The 24038-nt window shown below is 51.8% G+C and overlaps 1 protein-coding gene across 6 annotated transcripts in view; it reads left to right on the forward strand.

Moving 5' to 3' along the window:
• Nucleotides 1-16191, forward strand: part of USP20 (ubiquitin specific peptidase 20) — a 46639-nt gene extending 30448 nt beyond the window's left edge. For 3 of the 6 annotated variants that reach the window (XM_006128340.3, XM_006128342.4, XM_075905254.1), the window contains exons 12-25: nt 297-434; nt 2783-2922; nt 3529-3701; nt 4081-4175; nt 5815-5848; nt 6298-6343; nt 7460-7640; nt 8238-8364; nt 8463-8632; nt 9866-9947; nt 10667-10775; nt 11145-11247; nt 13147-13218; nt 13838-16191. In XM_006128340.3, the coding sequence (XP_006128402.1) occupies nt 297-434; nt 2783-2922; nt 3529-3701; nt 4081-4175; nt 5815-5848; nt 6298-6343; nt 7460-7640; nt 8238-8364; nt 8463-8632; nt 9866-9947; nt 10667-10775; nt 11145-11247; nt 13147-13218; nt 13838-13998 (1631 nt within the window). In that variant the 3' untranslated portion in view covers nt 13999-16191. Of the gene's footprint in view, nt 1-296; nt 435-2782; nt 2923-3528; nt 3702-4080; nt 4176-5814; nt 5849-6297; nt 6344-7459; nt 7641-8237; nt 8365-8462; nt 8633-9804; nt 9948-10666; nt 10776-11144; nt 11248-13146; nt 13219-13837 lie in introns of those variants that run through there. The other 3 variants (XM_014576176.2, XM_006128343.3, XR_003090373.2) reach the window with 3 other exon arrangements.
• Nucleotides 16192-24038: the final 7847 nt, after the last annotated feature.

The following is a 24038-nucleotide window of genomic DNA, read 5'->3' on the forward strand; positions in this document are numbered from 1 at the left end:
AGCATTTGTCAATATCCATTGTATGAGAATGAGCTTCTTGATTTGGAACAGACCTAAAGGTGGCTTGAATTGTTTCATTCTGTCTGGCAGCGTTCCCCATCTCTCTTGTGGTATCCGATTGAATTCCTCAGGTATCAGGTCCTCAGTGGAGTGGAGCTGGCCTGGGAACACGAAATTCCCCAAACATGGAAGACTTTGTTGTGCTGATTCAGAGGCTAGTCTTCTGCCAGCGCTCATTGGTGTCCAGTTTGGGTGGCACGCTTGATGTTCCTCCGGTATGCTCTCTTCCCACACAGAGCCAGACAACGATGCCTATGTGCGCTGCTCCTCGCGCCCCTGCAGCCCAGCTCACCAGGAGATGCACTGCAAGCTGTCTAGCAGCCCCCCTCGCTCCAGTCCTGTGCGACTGGGACCCTCCTATGTGCTGAAAAAAGGTAGGGTAGACGGGAAACTACTGCAGCCCTGTGGCCGAGGTGGGCATGAAGAGAATGGGGCAATTGTGCAGGAGGGGGAGGAGAAACGGGAGGTACAGGTGGCTGACAGTCCATCAATATGCTGAGTCCTACTAAACCAGTTAGGAAATACATGAGAGCACGTCTCAGCATGGCTGTGTGTTTTGGACAGAGATGTGTCTTCCTATCCAAATTCATCCGGAAACCTTTTAGAAAGGGTCTCTTGACTGTATCACGGTGCTAATGATTGTGGGAATTCCTGGGCTACTCTGCATTGAAGCGAGAGGGCAGCCCAGGCCTTCAGTCTTAAGCTTCACAGTAGGGCTGTCAGTTGACCTGCATTAACACCTGCGATTAACACAGGGCAGGATTAACGCGTTAATTTTTTTAACATGTTAATCACAGGCGCTAATGCTGTGCTGTCCCTTTGAAGTGCCGCTCCAGTGCTTCAAAGGGGCTTGGTAATAGCAGAGCCAGGGATCAGCTGGAGTTTCCAGCTGATCCCAGGCTCCTAATGCGCTGCCCCTTGGAAACAATGCTGCGACGCTTCCAAGGGGCAGTGCTGCATAGAGCTCAGGGTCAGCTGGGGACTCCTGCTGATCCCGGGCTCCATGCAGCGCTGCCCCGTTGAAACACTGCCGCTCATTTCAGAGGGGAGGCGCACGCGATTAATCGCGCAATTAATCATGATTAAATTTTTTAATCACTTGACAGCCCTACTTCACAGCACATGCGGGCAAGGCACTGTAGGGTAGCATTACTGGTAAAGACCTGACTGTTGAAGAGAGAGTTCTCTGAAAACATCCACTCAATATGCAGTCGCAGTCAAAAAAGCAAACAGAATGTTAGGAATCATTAAAAAAGGGGTAGAGAATAAAACCGACTATCTTATTGCTTCTATAGAAAACCATTGTTTGCCCACATCTTGAATACTGCATACAGATGTGTTCGCCTTGTCTCAGAAAAGATATATTGGCATTGGAAAAGGTTCAGAAAAGGGCAACAAAATTTATTAGGGATTTGGAATGGGTCCCATATGAATTGAGATTAAAAAGACTTGGATTTTTCACCTTAGAAAAGAGGAGACTAAAGGGGGATATGATAGAAATCTATAAAATCATGACGTGTGGAAAAAAGTGAATAAGGAAAAGTTATTTACTTATTCCCAAATTAAAAGAACTAGGGGTCACCAAACGAAATTAATAGGCAGCAAGTTCAAAACAAACAAAAGGGAGGTTTTTCTTCACTCAGCGCACAGTCAACCTGTGGAACTCCTTGCCAGAGGATGTGGTGAAGACTAGGACTTAAACAGGGTTCAAAAAAGAGCTAGATAGATTTGTGGAGGTTAGGTCCATCAATGGCTGTTAGCCAGGATGGGTAGAAATGGTGTCCCTAGCCTCTGTTTCTCTGTAAATGGGTGAAAGGAGAGGGATAACGTGAAGATTACCAGTTGTGTTCCCTCCCTCTGAGGCATCTGGTATTGGCCACTGTCAGCAGACAGGATACTGGGTTAGATGGACCTTTGGTCTGACCCAATATGGCCGTTCTTATGCAGGACTGAAGTTAAAAGGATTCCTCTAGTGTGTGACTGTTGTGAGGTTAAAAAGTTGAACCCTGGCTGCCTTCTGCTTTATTTAAAAAAAATCACAAAGCCAAACGCAGGCTCCTTCCACAGCCCATAAACACAGTGGGCTTGTGTCCCCGCCACTGGCCCTGCAGCTGTTCAGTAAGAACATTCCTTCCCAAGTTGGCTGACCTCAGCCAGAGAGGCAGGGCAGCACCCAGACGCACATATTCTAGCCCGATAAAAAGCATTCTGTGGGGTTGGTTTGTTGTTTAAACAAAACAACCACGTTCTGCCGGTGGCTGCATTCTGTGAGTCAAGAAATGCATGGAGAAAATCTGGGTGATGGCTAGAGGGGAAAAGTCGTAATATCCCAGGAGGGAGGGGTAATCCAAAAAGGGATGAAGAAAGTGCTACAGAAAATAAAGATGTCAAGAATGCGGCCTGGCCCCATCGTGTCCTTGTGAGCCAGTGTTAGAGAAGGATGGAGACAAAGACAGCACCTCCAGAGGCACAATTCTTGGTGCGTTACATCGGTGCAGACTGTTACACCCAGCTTCCTGCTCTCACCGGCCACAAGGATGTTCTTAGTGTAAGCTTAAGTTCAGAACTACCGACTGAGACAGGCCGTCGGTTTCTAAGCATGTGCAAACACACGTGTCTCATGCTGTGCTCTTGGTGAGACCTACCCCTGGCTTGACGGCAGGACTCTGCCCAAGCTATGTGAGAGAGCTTGCCGGTGATGGGGCTACGTGTCTCTTTTCAGCCCAGGTGCTGGCTTCTGGGAAGAAGAAGAAAGAGCTTCGTTACCGCAGTGTTATTTCTGACATCTTTGATGGCTCCATTCTCAGCCTGGTGCAATGCCTCACGTGCGACAGAGTGCGTCTCCTTACTGCTTTTAATCAAGTAATAAAACAGCAAGGTCTGCTTGTTTAAACAAATTCTTGTTGGGAAACAGAGCTGGTCCCAAATATTCTGGGGTGCTAGGGCCCTACGAAAATGACTGCGCGTGTGTGAAACCTGCCAGGCATAGGAATATTCTAAGTCATTGAGTATGTGCCATACAGACTCTTGATCCTGTGTCATTCAGTTAGCTTAGCCATTGTACATGTCTGACCAGAGAGCTGACCACAGTAAAGGGGGAAATGCGGTGAGGGAACCAACAAAATAGAGGGAGCTGGACAGGGCGGGGTCGGGGGGCTTTCTATGGAGAACTCAGCACCCTAGCTTTTGGGAAGATGAAGAGGTTAGGAGTGGGAATGTGCACGCCCCTGTGGCCATTTGGGAGTGAGGATTAATCCTAGTGTAGACGAGATCAAATCATTTCAGCAATGTGTCAGAGCGTGGCTGGGGCTGGGGCGGGCTCTTCCCACTGGCAGTGCTGAAAATGGCATACTACTGTCAGCAGCACTTCCTCTCCGCTAGGAAACCGGGCCCAAGTGATGCTAAACGTTCTGGGCTGGGTATCTGCTCCTTTGCATGCGCTAGGAGCCCTTTTTTGCATGTCTTCAGGTATCCACGACAGTGGAGACGTTCCAGGACCTGTCTCTGCCAATCCCTGGGAAGGAGGACTTGGCCAAGCTGCACTCCGCCATTTACCAAAATGTGCCAGCTAAGCCAGGAGCATGCGGGGACAACTACTCCTCGCAGGGTTGGATTGCTTTCATCATGGAGTACATCAGGAGGTGTGTTTCCCTTGGGCCTCCTTATGCAGTTTTTCTCCCTCCTTGGGTTTGCACGTGACGTTACATGCTCAGGATTCTTTACAGAGGGAAGTGGAGGAGAGAGAAACAAATATTGGACATCATTGCATAATAGAGTCGTTGCAGAAAATGAAGGTGCCTAGCCAGGAATCCGTCTCCACAGCTGTGCTAACCTCCTCTTCGTTTAGTTCAACAAAACATATTTTTAGTTTCAGTTGTGTTAAATATATCAACCGTGTTCAGTAATAATGGCCTGACTGTACAACATCTGTGATTACAATGGGGAACTTTAGAAGCAAAGTGTATAGCTCACCAGTAAGAGTTGCATCTCTTTTTCTTGCATGACCCCGGCCTTCTGCAGGTTTGTGGTGTCCTGTATCCCCAGCTGGTTTTGGGGTCCTGTGGTCACGCTGGAGGACTGTCTTGCTGCCTTTTTTGCTGCCGATGAGTTGAAAGGTGAGCTTGGGAAGGGCTGGCATATGTTGTCTTTGTTTGCCCCGAGGGAGCTGTCAATAACCCTCCCAGGTGCATTGCTAGAGCAAATCGAAGCTGCTGGCAGGGTCTAGCTGGGAGCTGCACTCCTGAATTGGCAGCGCTGGGGCAGGAATGAGTATTCACCAGCTACTCAGGGGCTGGGCTTCCGGTTTGGAGCCAGGGCATGGTGGGCTCAGCAAACAGACAAGATTGTCGTCCCCTTTGTGTGCGGTGAGAGGCCTTAGCCTGGGGCTAGTCTAGGCAAGGACTTTCCTGGGCCGGAAGAACAAGTTGGGGTTGGCAGGCTCAGCTGTGCCCGCGCGGGGTGAGGTTGCGCTGCTTGTTTCCTGCATTACTTGCAGGGTGTTGTGGTGGTCGCTAGTAAACTGCCTGGTTGGTTGGATTCGTGACATTTGCTCTGGCTCCTCTCTCTGTTGTATTCAAGGATGATAAATGGGCCATTGGGCCTAGTAGCCAGGCTGTGCTGGCTGCAGCAGCAGGGGCCCGCACGGTATGCTAGAGCTTTTGGACCTGATCCATGTAGCAGGGAGTGCTCCGAAACCCAGGCTGTGGATGCTTTAGACATTTCCCAGGGACCTGGTCCCAAGGGGTTCTGTGCGGGGTGAGTGCTGCAGTGCGGAAGTGTTACAAGGAGCCTGCCCCAGCTCTGCATACCCAGCTGAGGAGTCTGGGTAACCCCAGTCACACCAGAAGCCGAGGAGAGCAAGCCTTGCATTCTGTGTTTGTGTAGCACAGCGGTGGGCAACCTGCGGCCTGCCTGGCTTCTGTGCGTGGCCTGTGAGACATTTTGTTACCGTTGCCCACACACGGGGGTGCTGGATTCTGCTGGTTTCCATCCGTGTCATTTTTTCCTACCAGTATTACAGAAGTGGCACACGCAGAGCCAGGGCATGTGAAGTGAGGTGTGTGCTGACTGCTCACAGCCAAGTGCTCCCTCTGCATCCAGTCCAAGCGCTGCTCCGGTTCAGTCGGCAGCCCCTGCAAATTCTCAGCACATAAGCGCAGTTGCCAAAACGACCCAGTTCTGGGAGACGGTCCTAGTTATACCCCTTTTGCGGCCCATTGAGATGAAGGGCCACTCGTGCGGCCCACTCGCCAGCCTAGGTTGCCCATCGCTGGTGTAGCAGGTTCCCTGCCAGGAGCCCTCCCCAAGGAGGCAGAAGGAGGCTGTGCAGGTGTCTCTGCAGAGCAGGCTCCTGTGGTGTTAGCCTGGGGATGGGGAGCGGAGGGGCTGAACGCAGTTTGCCCGTGTTAATTTGAGGAGTAGAAAGGAAGTTTTTGAGCCTCTTTCCACCCATCCCTGCTTTAACTGTGGGGAGAAGAGGCCTCTCCAGCCACACGCTAACCACTCTTGGGAGGGCTAAGTGGGTTCCCTTCCACCTTGGTAGGCAGTGCTGCGTTGCATGCGTGGTGGCTGGCTGCCGCCTGTGCCGTGCCGGGAGGCGGCAGAGAGGTTCTGCCCAGGTCTACTTTACTTCTGCGAGGCAGGCACGTTAGCTGGCTTCCCCATGTGGAAGGAGAGTTTGTTTCCTCATTGGGACTGCAGCCCCGAGCTTCCTGCTGTCAGTAACGTCGCAATACCTTTCTTTTCCCTCGACAGGGGACAACATGTACAGCTGTGAACGGTGTAAAAAGTAAGTCCGTGTCCTCCATGTTGTGCTTTTCCACTAACCTCTTCTCTCCGATTCAACTGACTGTCCTCTCCCGCCCCGGTGGCCGAATGTCCCCTTTGCTAACCAGCCCGCTAAACTGGGAGGTGTTGAGTTCTGGTTGAAAATTACTTTGAAAGGCCTAGTTCGGAGTGGCTGGATACTAGTGGGAGGAGAAGTGGCAGCTCTGGAAAAGCAAAAAAGGAGGGGAGTGAATTGGGGGCACTGAGGAGAGACTGAGGAGAATTGTAGGAGAATGGCGAGGTGAGGCAGTGGCCCATGTTCTGGTGAATGGTGGGAGGCTGCTCTCACTGAAGTCCATTCCACCTTTGCCATGGAGTTCAAAGGATTTGGGTCCGAATGTGACCTTCCCAGCTTAGCATGGGGTTCTCTGTCCTTAGTGCTCATGGCGGACTCGCCTCTTTTTCTCTTAGACTGCGGAACGGCGTGAAGTACTGCAAAGTTCTGCGGTTACCTGAGGTGAGTCGAGGTGGGTCGTTTCCCATCTCCCTTGGTTGCCAGTGTTTGCGGGGGCGGGGAATGGAGGGACGAGTTGCTGAACTGAGATTTGCAAATAACATTTTATTTATTTTGCCTTAAGCAAAGTCCTGTTTGTAAGTAGATAAGAAAGGACCTGGTGACCTTTGACTGATAGGCCATCAGCACCTTAAAATCATAGACTCATAGAGCTGGAAGAGACCTCAGGAGGCCATCAAGTCCAGCCCCCTGCCCAAGGCAGGACCAATCCCAACTAAATCAACCCAGCCAGGGCTTTGTCAAGCCGAGACTTAAAAACCTCTAGGGATGGAGATTCCACCCCCTCCCTAGGTAACCCATTCCAGTGCTTCGCCACCCTCCTAGTGAAATAGTTTTTCCTAATATCCAACCTGGACCTCCCCCACTGTAGCTTGAGACCATTGCTCTTTGTTCTGCCATCTGTCACTACTGTGAACAGCTTTTCTCCATCCTCTTTGGAACCTCCCTTCAGGAAGTTGAAGGCTGCTATCAAATCCCCCCTCACTCTTCGCTTCTGCAGACTAAACAAACCCAAATCCCTCAGTCTCTCCTCGTAGGTCATGTGCTCCAGCCCCCTAATCATTTTGGTTGCCCTCCGTTGGACCCTCTCCAATGCGACCACATCCTTTTTGTAGTGTGGGGCCCAGAACTGGACACAATACTCCAGATGTGGCCTCACCAGAGCCAAATAAAGGGGAATAATGACATCCCTGGATCTGCTGGCAATGCTCCTCCTAATGCAACCTAATATGCCATTAGCCTTCTTGGCTACAAGGTCACACTGTTGACTTTCTCATTCACTGTAATCCCCAGGTCCTTTTCTGCAGAACTGCTGCTTAGCCATTTGTTCCCCCACCAGTAACAATGCTTGGGATTCTTCTGTCCCAAGTGCAGGACTCTACACTTGTCCTTGTTGAACCTCATCAGATTTCTTTTGGCCCAATCCTTAACCAGGTTCCAGAACCCATAGTGTCAGGAAATTCACGTAGAGATCAGGGAGTCCAGAGAGGAAATTGTATTTGGTTTGGGTATCCCTGGAAACATTCTGTGCTTTTTTGCCATCTCCCTCTGGTTTCCTAGATCCTGTGCATCCACTTGAAACGGTTCCGGCATGAGGTTATGTATTCCTTCAAAATCAACAGCCATGTCTCCTTCCCTCTGGAAGGGCTGGACCTTCGCCCCTTCCTGGCCAAGGAATGTGTCTCCCAGATCACCACCTACGATCTCTTGTCCGTCATCTGCCATCACGGCACAGCAGGCAGTAAGTTGGCCCTTCCTGACATTGCCATTCCTGAAATGCTTGGAAACGAGATTGGTCTGAAAATAGCCTGAAGCTCTGGGCACCACACCCTGCTCATGGTCTTTTGGCAGTGCCAGGGCACGAGGTTTTCACTTTGACCTTCCTCGGGCGCTGCATGTAACGTGCCAGCATGTTTTGTAGCGGGGCTGGCTTTGATGCTGTCCAATCTGCATGTTCTCGCAGGGTTTCCCAGTGAAACTCCGATCCTGTTTGAAACCTCTTCAGATTTCTTCTTGTCTCCTCCTCCTTCCCTGTTGCCTGTGAAGTAGCCCTCACCCCCACCACGCTGGGTCAGACGCATTTCCCAGGGAGGCCCATAGCAGGGCTTCCATTCGTTCAGCAAAGGAGGGCAGAACTGGATCCGTGGAAATGGGCCATGGGCCTGCAGCAGCCTTCCAAAGCGACAGTGCCAGAGCTCCTCCCTCCCGGCAGGCCCACCACAACACACAGCTTTTCCCTTTGCCGGGCCAGCAGGCCAGGATCAATCTCGGCTTTGTCACCAACGCCATTCCAGGCCTGCCGGGGGCTCTCAGTGCTGCTCCGTTCCCTCTGTCACAGGTGGGCACTACATCGCGTACTGCCAGAACGTGATCAATGGCCAGTGGTATGAGTTTGATGATCAGTATGTCACTGAGGTCCACGAGACGGTGGTCCAGAACGCAGAGGCCTATGTCCTGTTCTACAGGTGAGCGGGTACCTGGCCTGGAGAGCTCTGTCCAGGCTGTTAGTAAATCGCGGGTCAGATGCCAGAGACTGCTTTGCTTCCCTCCTTTCCCCCTGCAGGAAGAGCAGTGAGGAGGCCGTGCGGGAGCGACAAAAGGTTGTGTCCCTCGCCACCATGAAGGAACCCTGCTTGCTCCAGTTCTATATCTCCCGAGAGTGGCTCAACAAATTCAACACTTTTGCAGAGCCTGGTCCCATTACCAACCACACGTTCCTGTGCGCACACGGAGGTGAGGGGAACGGCCACCGCTTTTGGGAGCGTTGCCTGGCCTTCTGCATTAGGACTAATAGCCTTCACGCCGCAGCGGGAAGTTTCCAGCTGCAGCTTTGGCCGACACCTTGACGCACCCTGATAAAAGCCCTGCTCCCTTCCCAGTGTCGTGTGCTGCAGAAGAGTCTGCCTCATGGGCAGAGACTCTGGCGCACTCAGGAATGGGACAGTTAGAACATTGTCCGGCTGATCAAAGGCCGGGAGGGACGTGCTGGGCTGGGAAACTGGCTTCACTTCATCAGTTGTTTTCACACCTACACTTAGAAAGCTAATGGGGGTAGGGGACAAACTCTTGAGCAATAGGGCAGTGTCCCAGTGGAAGCAGTACGGGCAGCTGGAGGAGCGTAGCAGGTTATTGGCTCTTTAGCTGCAAGCATCTGCTGCCATTTACTACAGAGTTAGCAAAGGTAGCAGGGCGGGTGTTGAGTGCGTGGTGGGAGGGGTGAGGTGGTATTGGGAACCCTTGCAGATTGGTAAAAGCTCGGTCTGGCCTTCCCCCTAAGAGCCTTTATAGCCCTCTAGTCCAGGACTACTCAGCTTTGGAAGCCCCGGGGGCTGCAATGATACAATGCATGCCAAGGGCCATGGTTGCATATATATGCAAATAGCTTCTTTCACACTGATGGGCATAGCACTTCCCACAATGCCCCAGTGCTCCCGGCCCCTCCTCCCTGGAGGCTAGAAACACCGACACCCTCTACCCGTCTGTTCCAGACAGCCCCTCTGCTTGCGTCTTTCAGTGCTCACCCTGCCTGGGAGATGCCTCGCCGCTGTGGAGCATGTTCCCAGTGGTGGCCGTGTCCAAAGGACCACACCCGCGGGCCGTGTGTCGAGCCCTGTGTACACCCAAACTGCACTGCAGGCCACAAACAAACAGGCTGTGGGCCACGTGTGCCCTGTGGGCCATTTGCTGAGTAGCCCTGCTCTAGTCAGACCACGAATTCTGCAAATGCCAGTGTGTAGGAGCAGGGTCTGACCTCAGGGGTCCAGCTGCCTTAAATCAAGCTGAGGGTCCCCCAGTGAGAGAGCTCTGCCCCCACCCGTTGTCTCCTTCCTTTCTTTGCCCCATTCCTCACCCCTTGGCTAACTGAGCGATACCTGCCATCGATTTCTCCTCTTCCTCCATTGTAGGGGAGGACACTGTTCCTTGTTCAGTACCCCGTCTAATGCTGCCACTCGCTCTGGTTTGCAGGGATCCCTCCCAATAAATACCACTACATTGATGACCTGGTGGTGATTCTGCCCCAGACTGTGTGGGACTATCTCTATAACAGGTGAGTGAAGCTGGTTTCCTCCTCATCCCACAGGGCTTTGGAACAAGCACAGTGCCGATATGGTTGAGAACTATGTAGACGTGCCCTGCCTGAGCCATAAAGTCTGGGATCCTGCCTCTTGCATTGGCCAGACAGGGTGCTTCCCTCTAAGGCACCTGTGCAGTTGTAGAATTGTATATTTCCTGACCGCTGAATCCCGAGGTGGGGGGATTTCCCCCTGGAGAGCTGGAGCCTGATAGTGTGTAAGGTGAGAGCACCCACAGATGGGCAGCAAACCCATTATCCCAGGGATCCGAGGTGGGACCGTTTGGACCTAGGTCCTATAGGGCAGAGGCAGTGGCACTCCTTAAAACAGCGGTGCACAACCCGTGGGCTGTTCTCCGGGAGGGTCACAACACTTTGATCCGGGCCAGCTAGAATGTTCTTTTCCCAGCTCGGTGCTGGGGGTAGGGGAAGTGGCAGGAGTGGAGTGGCAATTAAAGGGGCCACTTTTTTTTTCTTAAACATTTTTTCGGACCCCTTTTATTGAGTCCGGGGGTCGCGAATGCAAAAAGGTTGCACCCCCCCGCCTTAAAATAACCAGCCGCTGCCATCTCTGCTTCCCCAGGATACAGAGAGCAGTGTAAGAATCCACCCCCACCCTATTTACACACAGGGCTCAGGGCTCTTCTGTGCCAGCCCCGTGCTCAGTCCCTCTTTCCTTCTTGTCCTGGGCTCAGGTTTGGGGGCGGCCCTGCCGTGAACCATCTGTACGTGTGCTCAGTCTGCCAGGTGGAGATCGAGGCCCTGGCCAAACGCAGGAGGATTGAGATCGACACCTTCATTAAGGTGCGTGTGGGAAGGAGTTAGAGGAGGGACCCGAGGGCTGGGGGCACAAGAGACTTCCCCACAGCAGGGTGGCAGAGATCTCTCCCCTGGAGTCCCCGGAGAAGCCTGGCATTAGGGCATGACGATTCAGCTCTGGGGTCCCTGACGCACGTGCGACAGTTGTGGTGAGGCTGTGTGGGATCGTGAGAGTTCAGAGCGAGTGGGAGCAGGTGACTGTGGTGGTGGTGAGGGAGGCAGGGGCTGGTGGGAGAGCTGGGGTGTAACTGAGTAGTCCTGGCGAGGGGTGAGGTTTCTCTGACCCGCCGTGGAATGCCTGATTGCAAACCACAGTGACTGAATATTTCCCTTCCCCTGTTCCTTGGCCTCCAGCTGAACAAGGCATTCCAGGCTGAAGAGTCGCCCAGCGTCATCTACTGTATCAGCATGCAGTGGTTCCGGGAGTGGGAGGCTTTCGTCAAGGGGAAGGACAATGGTGAGGAGCTTGAAGACTCGAACCTGCTAGAGGAGGGGTGTAACGTGTGGCCCACGCTTGCTTGTTGATGTATACGTGTTCGCCCGGCCCGGCCTGTAAACGACCCTCCCCCCCCCCCCAAAACCAGGCTGGCATGTACTGTCTGTTTCCCAGAGAGCATAACAAGAGAGCGATTTACAGGAAAAGGAACTGGAAGGCAGGGGAGGGGGTTGAAAATCCAGCCCCCGAGATGGTAAGGATGGAACCGCATGACAATGGCCCCTGGAAGCACCACCCGCCATGTTGGCATGTACTGCCAGCTTGTGCCAGTCTCTAAAGGTGGCAAAGTGGCGAGGAAAAGCCAGGGGACGTCTGCGCTGCAGCGTGAGCCACGGTTCCTACAACTCAAGGGACCAGACCCTGAGTTCGTCCCTTCAGGGCTGGAACCTCCATGCTCATTTGTAACCCCAGGTGAGGGATCGTTTGACCCTGGGTCCCAGCGTGGGGCTCGAATCTACGCTGTATTGTGCAGGCCTGAGTCCAAAGCAAGAGGGCTTGGGCCCCAGCTTGACTCTGGCTCAGACCCTCCCCACCCCATAGGGTCCTGGGACCCAGCCCGGAGTTAGTGCAAGTTGTGGGTACAAGGAAGGGGGGGAGGTTTGAACCTTGGGGCTTACGCTGCAGTGTAGACATACCCTGTGAGTTTCCTCCAGTCAGGGTTGGGTCCTGTCACGTGCTGAAAGGCTAGTGGGATATTTTGGAGAAATCCAGACTTGACTCTCCCTTTCTGTGGGGGACGTGTCCTGCCTGGGGGACGCCGTGTCACTGCCGTGCGCTAGAACACTGTTCTGCATTCGCGCCGCTTTTCACCGGAGGCTCGGAAGCAGGCGAGTTGCAATCCCCGCGTGATACACAGGGCAAAGGAAGCCCAGGGAGGTCGTGTCATCTAAGCCAACACGGGGTCAGCAGTAGAGAATCAGCAGTTCTGACTCTCAGGCCTCGGCTTTGGCCACAAGACCATGCTGCCCACCTGCCTCCCTCCAAATTCTCTCAGGGCAGGGCACTCCTTTAGGCCTCCAGGAGCGATGGATCAGGGCCACCCCTCACCCGGGGGCTCAATGCAAGGTGACAAAGTGCTGCTCTCTTCCGTCCAGGAGCTGTTGGGTTGACGTGGGTACACTGCCTGGCTGGGGGAGCAGGGGGGAGCTAGGCCTCAGGAAGGGAACTTGGAAGCCTTGGCCACATCCACATGCTCAGTGTTCAGCGCTGCTGTAGATCTCCCGCCATTAACAGCTTTTTACAGCACGAGTGGTGCCAATTCAGTGCATGTGAAGTAGCTACACTCCACCAGCTCTTCATCTGTTGTCCCTGTAGTGGAAGGGCAAGTCAGTGTCTTGGGGGACCTGGAGTGCACCAGCGCAGACACACCCAGTCCCATGGAGCTGCTGCTGGCCTCTCAGTTTCCCGTTTCCTACAGCCCTGCGTTCCCCTCGCTTTTTACAAGTCCAGGCTGAATGAGAGATGCTGCCTGGGCTGGTGCCAGACCGTTACTGTTCTTTGAGGTTTGGTGTTTCAGGCTTGTTCCGTGGCTAGTGCCTTCTGCAGCAGATAGCATTAAAACAACACTTCCCCTCTGCCAGGTAGTCATGGGCTTGTTAGATCTCTGGAGCTCTTGGGCAGTCGCTCTCCTGGACGTCAGCCAGCATCAGCCACTGCTGAGTACCTCTGGATTTGATTTCCGTCATATACAAGCAAAAGCTCTTTCTGTTATGTTTATTGTGGTCGTTGGGGCCCAGTCCTCTTCTCTCTCCTCCCCAAGCCCCAACTGGGCTTCCAGCTGTTCACACTAGCAGTGGAGGGCAAGCAGAGTGGGAGAAGCAGGAACCTGGCTCCTGATCCACCCTCCATCCTTTCTTACAGAGCCTCCCGGACCGATTGACAACAGCAAGATTGCACTCTCAAAAGGAGGTGGCCACGTGCAGGTGAAGCAGGGTAAGGCTCGTGCTAGGTCCACCCCATATGTCTGTGTCTTTGTAGGACTGGTCCCATAGGCAAGGGGCCTGGGAACTTCTCTTCCATTTCTGTCATTGATTGTCCGTGCAAAGCAAGATGGTTGGCTGAGATCCTTGTGCCGACTCCCAAATCTGCCGATCCCTCTCTGGGCTTGCCTGTCTCTCGCCTCCTTCTCTGGGTCCCGCTGGTTTTGACTCAGGGTGGTGAAAGCTGCGCTTCTTTCTTCTTCTCTCTGTGCCTCTAGGAAGGATGTGAATGAGTAACCGGTTACCTAGTAAGCATCACCCCCTTATTGGGTGATGCTTACCAGGTACTTGTTAATTAGCACCTGGGAGCAGCCCCGCAGGGGTTAAGAGCTGGCTCATTTGCGCAGGGTGTGGGGAGCAGGAGCCGGGCCAGCAGCAGCAGTCCTATGCACAGGTGGGGGCTGGGAGCAGAATCCTGTTTATTCAGTTCACAGTTAATGGATTAACTGGGATTTTACATCCCTAGTCTCTAGGCATCTCCACCATCCTCCCTCGCATGCAGGAGGAGCACCGACTATGCTGTAAGCTGGGGCCCGCTTGCATTTCACTGTTGCTGCTGCTGTGCTTTTCAGGAGCCGATTATGGGCAAATTTCCGAGGAGACGTGGATTTACTTGAACACGCTGTATGGAGGCGGTCCAGAGATCTCTGTGCGTCAGAACGTAGCGCAGGTGCAGGAGCTGGAGAGCCTGCACGGGGAGCAGAAGATAGAGGCGGAGACGCGGGCGGTGTGAGCCGTGCTGGACCAAATGGTGGAGGTACGCCATGGCAGCCCCGCGTGTCTGGAAATGTGGGGGATCGTTGGACTGAAGACCAAGGGGCACAGTCCACCGCAGAGAAATAGATTTCCTTTCTGGGTGTGGAGGTGCCCCAGTGAGGATGTGCTTGCTCCATTGTCCCTGTATAACAATGTAAAACCTCATGCAGACTCTAGGCTTGGCTGTAAGGATGCTGCTGGCCAGAAGAACCTTACCATAACCCACTTCCTGCACAGCCTCGGGGCATAAAGCTGTGGGGGGGAGACTGTCTCCAAACAAAACTTCAGTGGAAGGACGTTTGGCCCGAGCCCCTCTCTGCTCTCAAGAGCAGCCCAAGTCTGCCTTCAGTGAGTTGAATCTCTGCTCCTTTGCAGGTTGTGCTTGGCTCTAACTTCATAGGTCTTGCTCCTCGGGAGCAGTTCTGAGCACTTTTTGGAGCTCCAAAGTATAAAGAAGAAACTTTGTTTTGTTCACAGTGAGTAATGGTGTGACTAGAGAAACCCTGTTCATTTGAAGCTGGTTCCAGCCACAAGGGCTGTAGCCTTCGATTTGTTCTGCTGGGGCACAGGGGACAAATGTTTTGAGTTTTGCTCTTTTTCTAGTTCTTGCAGCCCAATTACACCTGAGAAACCTTCTCGAGAGACCGTTTCTCTTCCACTGTCAGCTAAGTAGGTGTGGCCCAGTGCTGCCGACGTCTGTGCTCATCTGTTCTGCACATTCTTGGTGAACAAAGCTGGAAGCCTGACTAGTAGCAGCTTCGTCCTGGCCTTCCCCTGGGCCATTTGCATTTGTGCAACTTCCTTGGAATAGTGGACAAGTACCAGGCTTGCAGACTCTGTTCTGAGTTGCTTAAAATCAAAGGCATGGCACAGTCAGACTCCAAGCTGCTGAGGCTGGACTGGCCAGTTCTGGGTTCCCCCCACCTCTGTCTCCTTGTCGCAAAATGTAATCTCTGCATATTCCACTCTCACAACACCCCTGCACAGTCCCGGCCTGATCCGTGGTCCTGAGGAGAAGGGAAAGGGCCTGCTGAGAGTGGGGGAGAACCTCTGAGCCAAGCCATTCGCTGCAAGAAGCCAGGTATTAACCCACCTGCATTGAAATGTCCCTTTTGATTCACTGAATCTTCTCCAGTCCTGCTGGGGAAGGCACCTGGCCGAGATGTCCCCAGCTAGGGGATGGCATCTCTGTCTGCGACTTGAACCTCATACACCTGCGTGCAAAGCAGCACTGAGCTGCTTCTAGCTTTTCAGGGCAGATCCTATTTGGTGTGTACAGTGGCTCATTTAACGAATAGTAATTCCTTGCACCCCCACCTCCTGCTGCTCATGCAGCCTCCAAGCAGGGGGAGTGGGGGTGGAGGGGGCTGGGTGTGGGATGGATGGAGAATGGCAAACACCATTTTTATGTCTCAGCTTTTCAGAATTACTGATTGAAACCAGAGAGGTGGCTCCAAACTCCCGCCTGACTCTGGGAAGGGCTCTGGAAACCCTCAAGTGAGGGCAGGGCAGAGTGAGGCTGGCATGGCTCATCTGGCTAGGCCAAGGTGCGCCTGGCCCAGCCTTGTGGGTGCCTCCGAGGAGAGCCATGCTGCATGCTCACTGTGGTGTCGGTGGTGGGAATGGAAGGAAATCACTGCCTCAAGCTGGCCTTGGTGCAGCCTGACTCCTGAGGTAGCTGGGACCTCATGGGAAGCCCACACGCTCTCCTAGCGCAGATGATGAACGAGGGCGGGAGGGGCTGCTGTTTGTCTCACTGCAGGGAAGTAAAACTAGGTGTGGGGGAGGGAGTTTCTGAAATGAGGCCTTCACATTTTTTTAGACCAAATGTTTGCTGCAAACAGCAAGTCGGGGGAGGGAGGGAATAACCCTGTACATTGTTCAACGTCTTTCTTTTACTGTCTTGGTTGCCGGGATCCTTGTCTACGCCCAGCCAGGAAAGCAGGGAGGGGTGTTGGAGAATGAGCCACTGTTGGATTGCTCAGTGTTTTAAGGTGGGTTTGTTCGCTGCTGTAGCCAGCGCTGAATCTATTGCCGGAGCCTCTAGGGCTGCATGTTGTGTCTTGTGTCCGTGTTGTCTAGAGGATGCTGTGCAGGTTGTAATTACGCTCCCGTGCTCCTGTATTACACTGTGCTGAGAATGTGTTACAATAAATACACGTGCACTCAAGTTGCCTGCCTGCTGCCTATGTGTTTGTGGGGGTCTCATTTGTATGCAGCTGATGGCGGTGGTGAGAGGCCAAGTTTCCTTCTGCCAGGACCCTGCCTAGACGAACACTTCTAAGGAGCAGCTGGCTTCAGCAGTACGACCCCCAGCATCGCAGTCGCACTTGGACTCTGTCGACTACAATGATGCTCTTTAGTGGGACTTACTCAAGCAAGGGGACTTGTGTCTGTGGGACAGAACTGCTTAGCAAGGCTCAGTATATTGATTCCTCTTTCATGCACCAGTGCCCTAAGCCAGAGCAGGGACAGTCTCAGCTCCTGGCTTTTCTTGGGGAGTTGCATTAGCTAGATCCCCACTGTCCTCTTGGCAGGACCATGTGTTCACTGTTCATATCCATGATTGCTAAGGCAGCACTTGTAGAAGGGAGCAGCACGGGCTGAGTCGATTCCCATTTTATAACTAGGGAGACAGCTTGTGTTGCTATTCTACCGTGGCAGGCCCGCCAAAGAGGGAGGGGAGGGCAGAGGGGTCATTTGGTTCAGGGCCTGGTGATTCAAAAGGGCCAAAATCCTGAGCCCTTTAATTGCTGTCAGAGCACCATGCTCCAGGAAACTCTGAGGGCTGGGAGGATGTGGGGCAATGTGGTCTGTTCTGGGCAGTGCTGAGGGCTGGCTGCCCTAGCCCTGCCCCTTCCCCCACTCAGGCCTTGCCCTTCTGGGAGTGTGGAGCTGTCCCCCTCCCCTACCCCCCACATGCACCTTGCTCAGGGACCTGGCAAATCTGCCAGCCCTCCTGTACCATGGTGAAGTGCTTGGAGATCACAATAGAAGTGCAGTGTGTTCTAACACAGGGTGTGTCTAGACTACAGGGTTTTGTCGAAAAAAGTAGCCTTTTTAAAAAAAAAAAAAAACTTCACCTGGGTCTAGACTGCAGTTGCATTCTTTTGAAAGTAAATCGAAAGAATTCGGCAGTTTTTTCGATAGCAGTAAACCTCATTCTACGAGGAATAATGCCTTTTTCTAAAGTACTCTTTCGAAAAAAGATGCTATTGAATGCAAACTGTGCTTTTTTGAAAAACAGCATCTAGACTCTCTCTCAAAAAAGCGGCTCGCTTTTTTGAAAAATCTGCTTGTAGTCTAGATGCTCTCTTTCCAAAGAGGCTTATAGCCTAGATGTAGCCACAATGTTTCTCAACCAGTGGTATGAGTACCCTTAGGAGTACTCGAGAGACATCTGGGGGGGTATGTCAGCACAACTGAAATTTGGAGAAAACTGAATTTTTGTGTTAATTTTACAGTGCTTTATTATTTTTTGTACTTTTTACACCCAAAAATGTCATTGTCTGCTGGCTACGATTAAGTTGTTTAAACAAATGTGTTGCAATAGTAGAAAAAAAAATTTGTGTGTCTGAAAACTGTAGGTACTGGGGGTACTTATAATTTATTTATTTATTTTGAAAAAGGGGTAGTTTATAAAAAAATAAAATTAAAAAAAAGGTTGAACAACACTGTTCTAACACCCTCCTGGCAGTGTAGGTCTAAAGATCCCGAGTGATCCTAGGACTGCAGGACAGGCCAAGCACTATTCCTTCCCCTTTCAGACGGAGCGCCAAGGATTCTGTAGAAATGGATCATCTGTTGGAGAAACGTTAACTCTCATTTTTACTCATGTGCTGCATCCAGTGTGGAGAGGAGCTGTATGGTCTTCATCGCTACAAAATTCCTGTTTACATGGAAGATTGTAATCCTACCGAAGTGCTGAGGGCATTTTCTGGATGGAACATAGGGTAGAGTAAAGAGGTGGTGGCTGAGCAATGGCAGCTGGTGATGTAAAGCCTGAAACTGACAACGTTTTAGAGATGCTTTGCCCCTGTGGAAAGTTTTTCAAAAGTGCTCTGCTTGATATGGCCATCAGAGCATGTCTTCACGATGGGCAGTGATCCATCCACAGGGCTTGATTGAGACCCCATACACTGACTTGCTGTCAACGCCGGTGCACCACCAAAACAAAAATTCTCAAAAGGAGAGCATCAGCTGCCAACTTGCTTACTGTGGTCTCCTCACCGGGGTAAGCAGACCTAAATACACCAACTTCAGCTACGTTATTCACGTTGCAGAATTTAGGTTGATGGCTCGCGGTAGCGTAGACAAGGCCTCAGAGCCTGTTCCAAACAAAATCCAGACTGCTCCTTAGGGGAAGGCGTTAAGCTAAGATACTCCTAGTGATGGAAAGATCATTACATGAGACTGAACGAGTAAGTTAAGGCTACGTCTACACTGGCCCCTTTTCCGGAAGGGGCATGGTAATTTTTGAGATCGTAATAGGGAAATCTGCGGGGGATTTAAATATCCCCCGCGGCATTTAAATAAAAATGTCCGCCGCTTTTTTCCGGCTTTTAGAAAAGCCGGAAAAGAGCGTCTACACTGGCCCTGATCCTCCGGAAAAAGCGCCCTTTTCCGGAGGATCTTATTCCTACTTTGAATAGGAATACTTTGAAGTAGGAATAAGATCCTCCGGAAAAGGGCGCTTTTTCCGGAGGATCGGGGCCAGTGTAGACGCTCTTTTCCGGCTTTTCTAACAGCTGGAAAAAAGCGGCGGACATTTTTATTTAAATGCCGCGGGGGATATTTAAATCCCCTGCGGATTTCCCTATTACGATCTCAAAAATTACCATGCCCCTTTCGGAAAAGGGGCCAGTGTAGACGAGCCCTAAGTGTCCCTGCAGCAGCATTGTGGAAGCTGCCAGACGTTGCTTTACTGCCAAAAAGGGAGTGTTTCACTGCCCGTAATATTTAAGAGGAAAATGCTTCTGCAGTTGAAGAGGACACAGAACTGTGGCTACTTGAAACAGCCCTGTAGTGGCCAGTATTGTCCACGCTTTGAAAGAGTGACACAGATCAAAGCACTAGGGGTTAATCTTTGCATATTAATGCTAAACAGTCATATACTGTAGAGAACTGGGCAGCACGTTGAGAGCTGGAGTTTGAGGGAACACGAGCACCTAAGTCCTTGGCTGGGGTTCACACTGGGCTACACAGGAGAGGCAGTGTCAGGACAGCTTTATCGTCTGTGCTGTTTGTCGTCGGCTCGTTTTCTGGCATCTGTGAAAGGAGCCTGACATGCTCTACATTTTACCAGTGGCTTCAAGGGGTTGATAATGGCAGGTGGAGATTCTGCACCCTCAAGGGAGGGCTGCTGTCCCTCTGGCTGATGGTAGAGATGGGGGTTGCATAATCACCGCTACTGTGCCTGAAGATCTCTACACTGGGATCAGTGCTGTAGACGTTTGGACAGCTCTGTGCTGGCAGTGTGGCGTGGCACAGCTGCCTGGATCTGGCCTACAGTAAGCACTGTGCTATCCCCAGCCTGCAGCTGCTACTCACAGCAGTACCCTTGAATGGCTCAAAAGCTAAAACAAGTTATTTTCACTTACAGTAGCTCTGATCAAAAATGAAACTGCTAACCTAGCTTGAGTCAGCAGGTCCTAATACCTGGGTCTCGCTTGTAATTAGTAAGTGGGGGAAAAAACAGCTTTTAGTCCTCCTTCCCAAAACTGATAGCCAGAGAGGGAACTTTGTTCTGCAGCTGCTAACATTGAGACAGTTTGTGACATTGTAGATGACGTAATCAGCACCTACTTCCTTTCCTTGTATAGGCAAACATCTCTACTGGTGCATAAACAAAGCCCTTATTTATTGTACTAAGCACTTTCTACTCATAATAAAACCCATCCACATTTGACTTTAAAAATGGAGAATGATCAAAGTTCTAATTTTTTTTTTTTGAGCAGGTATCTAAAAAATTGGGCCAAAGCCATCACTGGTGTGGCAGCTGCTCTTCACTGTGTGATGCTGTTTGTCAGCCTGATCCAAATCCCCTGACTTTCCTCCCAGCCAGTTCCCCCCTTGTTAGTAAGAAAGAAAAGTTGGAAGACTGTCCGATTCAATGGTGCCTGCAAGGCAAGGTTAAATAAAGCTTAGTTCATTCATTGTCCGGAGTAACAGCTGTTCCTTTAAAAGCTCGTGTTAGCAGATGTGCTATTTCTTCTCTTCTGGCTCTTACCTGTGTGTATTAAGCATGGTAACAAATCTATCCTCTCAGCTGCTGCTAACTGGCAAGGCTTAGCACAGGCATGAGCAGCTGCACCTCCTCCCCCACAGCATAGTCGTTTCTAACATTATGGTGCCATCCACTCTATAAAAAAGAGGAGCATGAAATGCCTGTGCCTAGGCTATGTCTACACTGGCAGGTTCTTGTGCAAGAACCCTTGCGCAAAAGCACATGGCAGTGTGGACGTAGCCCTAGTGTTTAATACTTTCCTTATAAATTGGCTTCAGCTCTGAACCTTTTTAGTCATTATGACACTTGCTCCATTTCTCTTTGAAGCTAGCACTAATAAGGGAGCACAGAGGTGGAGCTCTAACCCCTCCCTGCTGCCTTCCACGTTCTTAGGTGTAAGAGCACTTACCATGATATTATGGTCTCTGTTTCACAGCATCCCACCCTATTCATGGTTTGGAGACCACTCTGTAATAACAGTGACCGGCCAGCGCTCCGTGTTGCTGCTGATAAACAGTTGAACTTCTACAAGCAACACAGAAGCCCAGTGATAAATGGAGGTCAGGGGTCTTAAAAATGAAGCAACAGCTGGCTGCTTTGGACAGATGTTATTTCTTCCTCTGTTTGCACTGGTGAGCCAGAAGCTTCTCAGCCTGGCTCTGCATGTGAGCTGTGTAAGAGCAAAGCTCCTTGGCTCCTGGCAGAGGCTGATTTCAATGCAGAGGGAGAGGGGTGGCATCAAAGGAAAGCCTGCCAGAAGCTACGCACCAGTGCATGGCAAATGATGCTGTGAGCTTTGCAGACTTCACTGCTGAAGAGAGGAAAAAGGAGCAAAGGGTGCTCCAGGCTGGTATCCTCAATCCCAGGAAAATCTTAAACTTGATCAGGATTAGTGTGCAATGCTTGCATCACCCAACCTTTAATTCACCAGTAGATGGCAGCATTCACAATTACCAAAACCACTGCTGCTCGAAATCCAGCATAAATATATGGGCAGAATAGCAGTTTTCAAGTACAGGCAGTCCCCAATTTACGTTGGATCCGCACTTACGAACGGGGCTTTTCTCGCCCTGGAGCTCACGGGCGGCGGGTCGCCACCCGTGTCCTCCAGGGCGAGAAAAGCTTCTCCCGGTCTCCCTGGTCTGCCGGGGGGGTCCAGCAAAGCCGCTGGACCCCCCCCCAGCAGACCAGGGGGACAGGAGCAAAGCCTTGGAGCACGCCCGCAGGGGGACAGCTCAAGCGCGCCCGGGCTGTCCCGCTGCGGGCGTGCTCCGCGGCTTTGCTCCCCATCTCCCTGATCTGACAAGCAGACCAGGGAGATGGGGAGCAAAGCCTCGGAGCACGCCAGCAGTGGGACAGCCATGGCGCGCCTGGACTGTCCCGCTGCCCGCGTGCTCTGTGGCTTTGCTCTGCGTCTCCCAGGTCCGTAGCGCCGAGGAGCCGTGCTACTGGAGCAACCCAGCAGCACCCCAGCTGCTCTGCCCCAGGCGTCCCCAAGTCAGCCGCTGCTGAAACTGGCCCACGGCTGACTACAGGAAGCCCGAGGCAGAGTTGCTCTGCCCCAGGCTTCCTGGAATCAGCCGCTGATCAGTTTTAGCAGCAGCTGACTTAGGGACGCCTGGGTTTCTTAAGTTGAATCTGTATGTAAGTCAGAACTGGCATCCAGATTCAGCCGCGGTTGAAACTGATCAGTTTCAGCAGCGGCTGACGCCAGTTCCGACTTACATACAGATTCAACTTAAGAACAAACCTACAGTCCCTATCTTGTATGTAACCCGGGGACTGCCTGTATCTAAAAGGGTGTTACAAGGAGAAGAGAGAAAAATTGTTCTTCTTGGTCTCTGACAATAGGACAATAAGCAATGGGCTTAAACACTGGAATAAATTGCCTAGGGGGTTTGTGGAATCTCCATCCCTCAACATTTTTAAGGGCAGGTTAGATAAACATCTGATAGGGATGATCTAGATTAGGGGTGGGCAATAATTTTTGAAGGGGGGAGCCACGTCACAAATTTTGGAAGTGGCGGCAGGTGGACTTGGAAGGGGTGGTGCCTGGAGTAGAAGGGGTGGGGTTGAGAGCTGCCCTACTGGGAGCTTTGCTTGGCCTGGGGTCCTTTCCTCCCCCTCCCCCCCGACTTCTGGCCAATGGAAGGGACCTGGAGCAGATGGGCAGGTGCTGGGAGCTAGCCTGCTCCTTGAGTTGCCTGGGGTGGAGGCCTAGAATTCACATAACATGGCTGGCTGCTTCTCCGCTGCCACCCGGCCAGCAAAAGCCCTTTTTGAACAGAAGCAAGTGCAAGGGCTCACGCCTCCCAGGCAACTGGCCAGTGGGACCAAGAGCTGCGAGCCCTTTCTGTTGCTCCTGTTTAAAGGGTTTGCGCCTCCCCGGTGCCTATCAGGCAATGCAACCACCCAGCAGGCACAAGCCCTTTAAATAGAAGCCGTTGAAAGGGCTCCCCCATCGCCAGCTCCCTAGCAATGTGCTAGAGGCGCTGGGAGCCCTTTCAACTCCTCCTCGCTAAAGGGCTCACGCCTTCCCTGGGGCTGCTAGGCAAGGCGCGGGGAAGACACGAGCCTGTAAATAGAAGCAGTTAAAAGGGACTGCATGGCTCCAGCTCCCAGGCAATGTGTTGGGGGGCGGGGCTTGGAACCGCCTCACGGGCCAGATCAAAGCTTTAGGTGGGCTGGATCCAGTGTGCTGAGAGGCTTTTGGCCACCCCTGGTCTAGATGGTTCGGTGAGGGCAGGGGACTGGACTCGACCTCTCAGGGTCCTTGCCAGTCCTAGTGTGCTAGGGTTCTATGTGCTGCCAGCTGGTTGGGGGAGATTTCTTTTTTCCTCTTTTCAAAAGCTCATCCTTCCTACTCTTATACTCCCCATAGAGCGACACAGAATACACAGCTCTGTGTTTTGTATGGTGATAGTGGTTAACCTCCTAAATCCAAGGTGGTTTTTCTGAAGCAGTGATAAAGAAACTACTTGCAGAAGGGGGAACCGTCACTCCAGAAGCGAGATCATGGTCTAGTTACTAGCAGCTGAGCTCACCTTCAAAAAGCAGTTCGAGGGAGGAGTGGTCCTGCCTTGAACATGTTGTTTTCACTGGCTAATTCTACAAAAGACATTAAAATGTGAAGATTGTAAATCATGAGCTGGTTGGTGTTTATGCACCTTTAACTCTGCCCCTTATGTGTGCAATACGATACCATCTTCATGTGATCACAGGCCCCCTTCCAGTCAGTGTGACTGATGACTATGCTGTTAGTGCAGCATCTTTTTTTGTATTTTTATCCTCTTGTATTTCCCCCTCCCCTGTCTTTTCTACTGCACACCATGCAACCTCTGAATTCAGTGAGGCGGGGCCCGATGGATTCCTGCCACTTACACCTCACCTCTATTTTGTCCATTATATCCCATTCAAATTCTAAAGTGAATAAAGGCAGTACCTTTCTGAGCCTAGCTTTATTTACCATTCAGTCTGTGCATGGAATAAAGCAGGGCTTTTATGCAAAAAATAGACTCTGCTTGTGTAAATGAAGTCTGCACAGCAATGTAGTCTCACAGTTGGGCAGAGATAGTCACAGATAGCACAGAAATGTCCACATTTTTGAGCCACTTTGTAACCATAATAGGCCTAAGGGTTTTTTGATAGAATTTCCTAGTTTGTTTTTAAAGGAAGAATTATCCAAAATTACACCATGTAACTGATTGAAGCAGAGTGCCAGCACAAAGAGTGCACGCAAAGAGACGAGGGGTCTGAGATGGGATTGCCTTGAATCCCTGCTTTCTTCCACT

This window comes from Pelodiscus sinensis, chromosome 22 (genome assembly GCF_049634645.1).
Source record: "Pelodiscus sinensis isolate JC-2024 chromosome 22, ASM4963464v1, whole genome shotgun sequence".
In the NCBI taxonomy this organism is placed as follows: Eukaryota; Metazoa; Chordata; order Testudines; family Trionychidae; genus Pelodiscus; species Pelodiscus sinensis.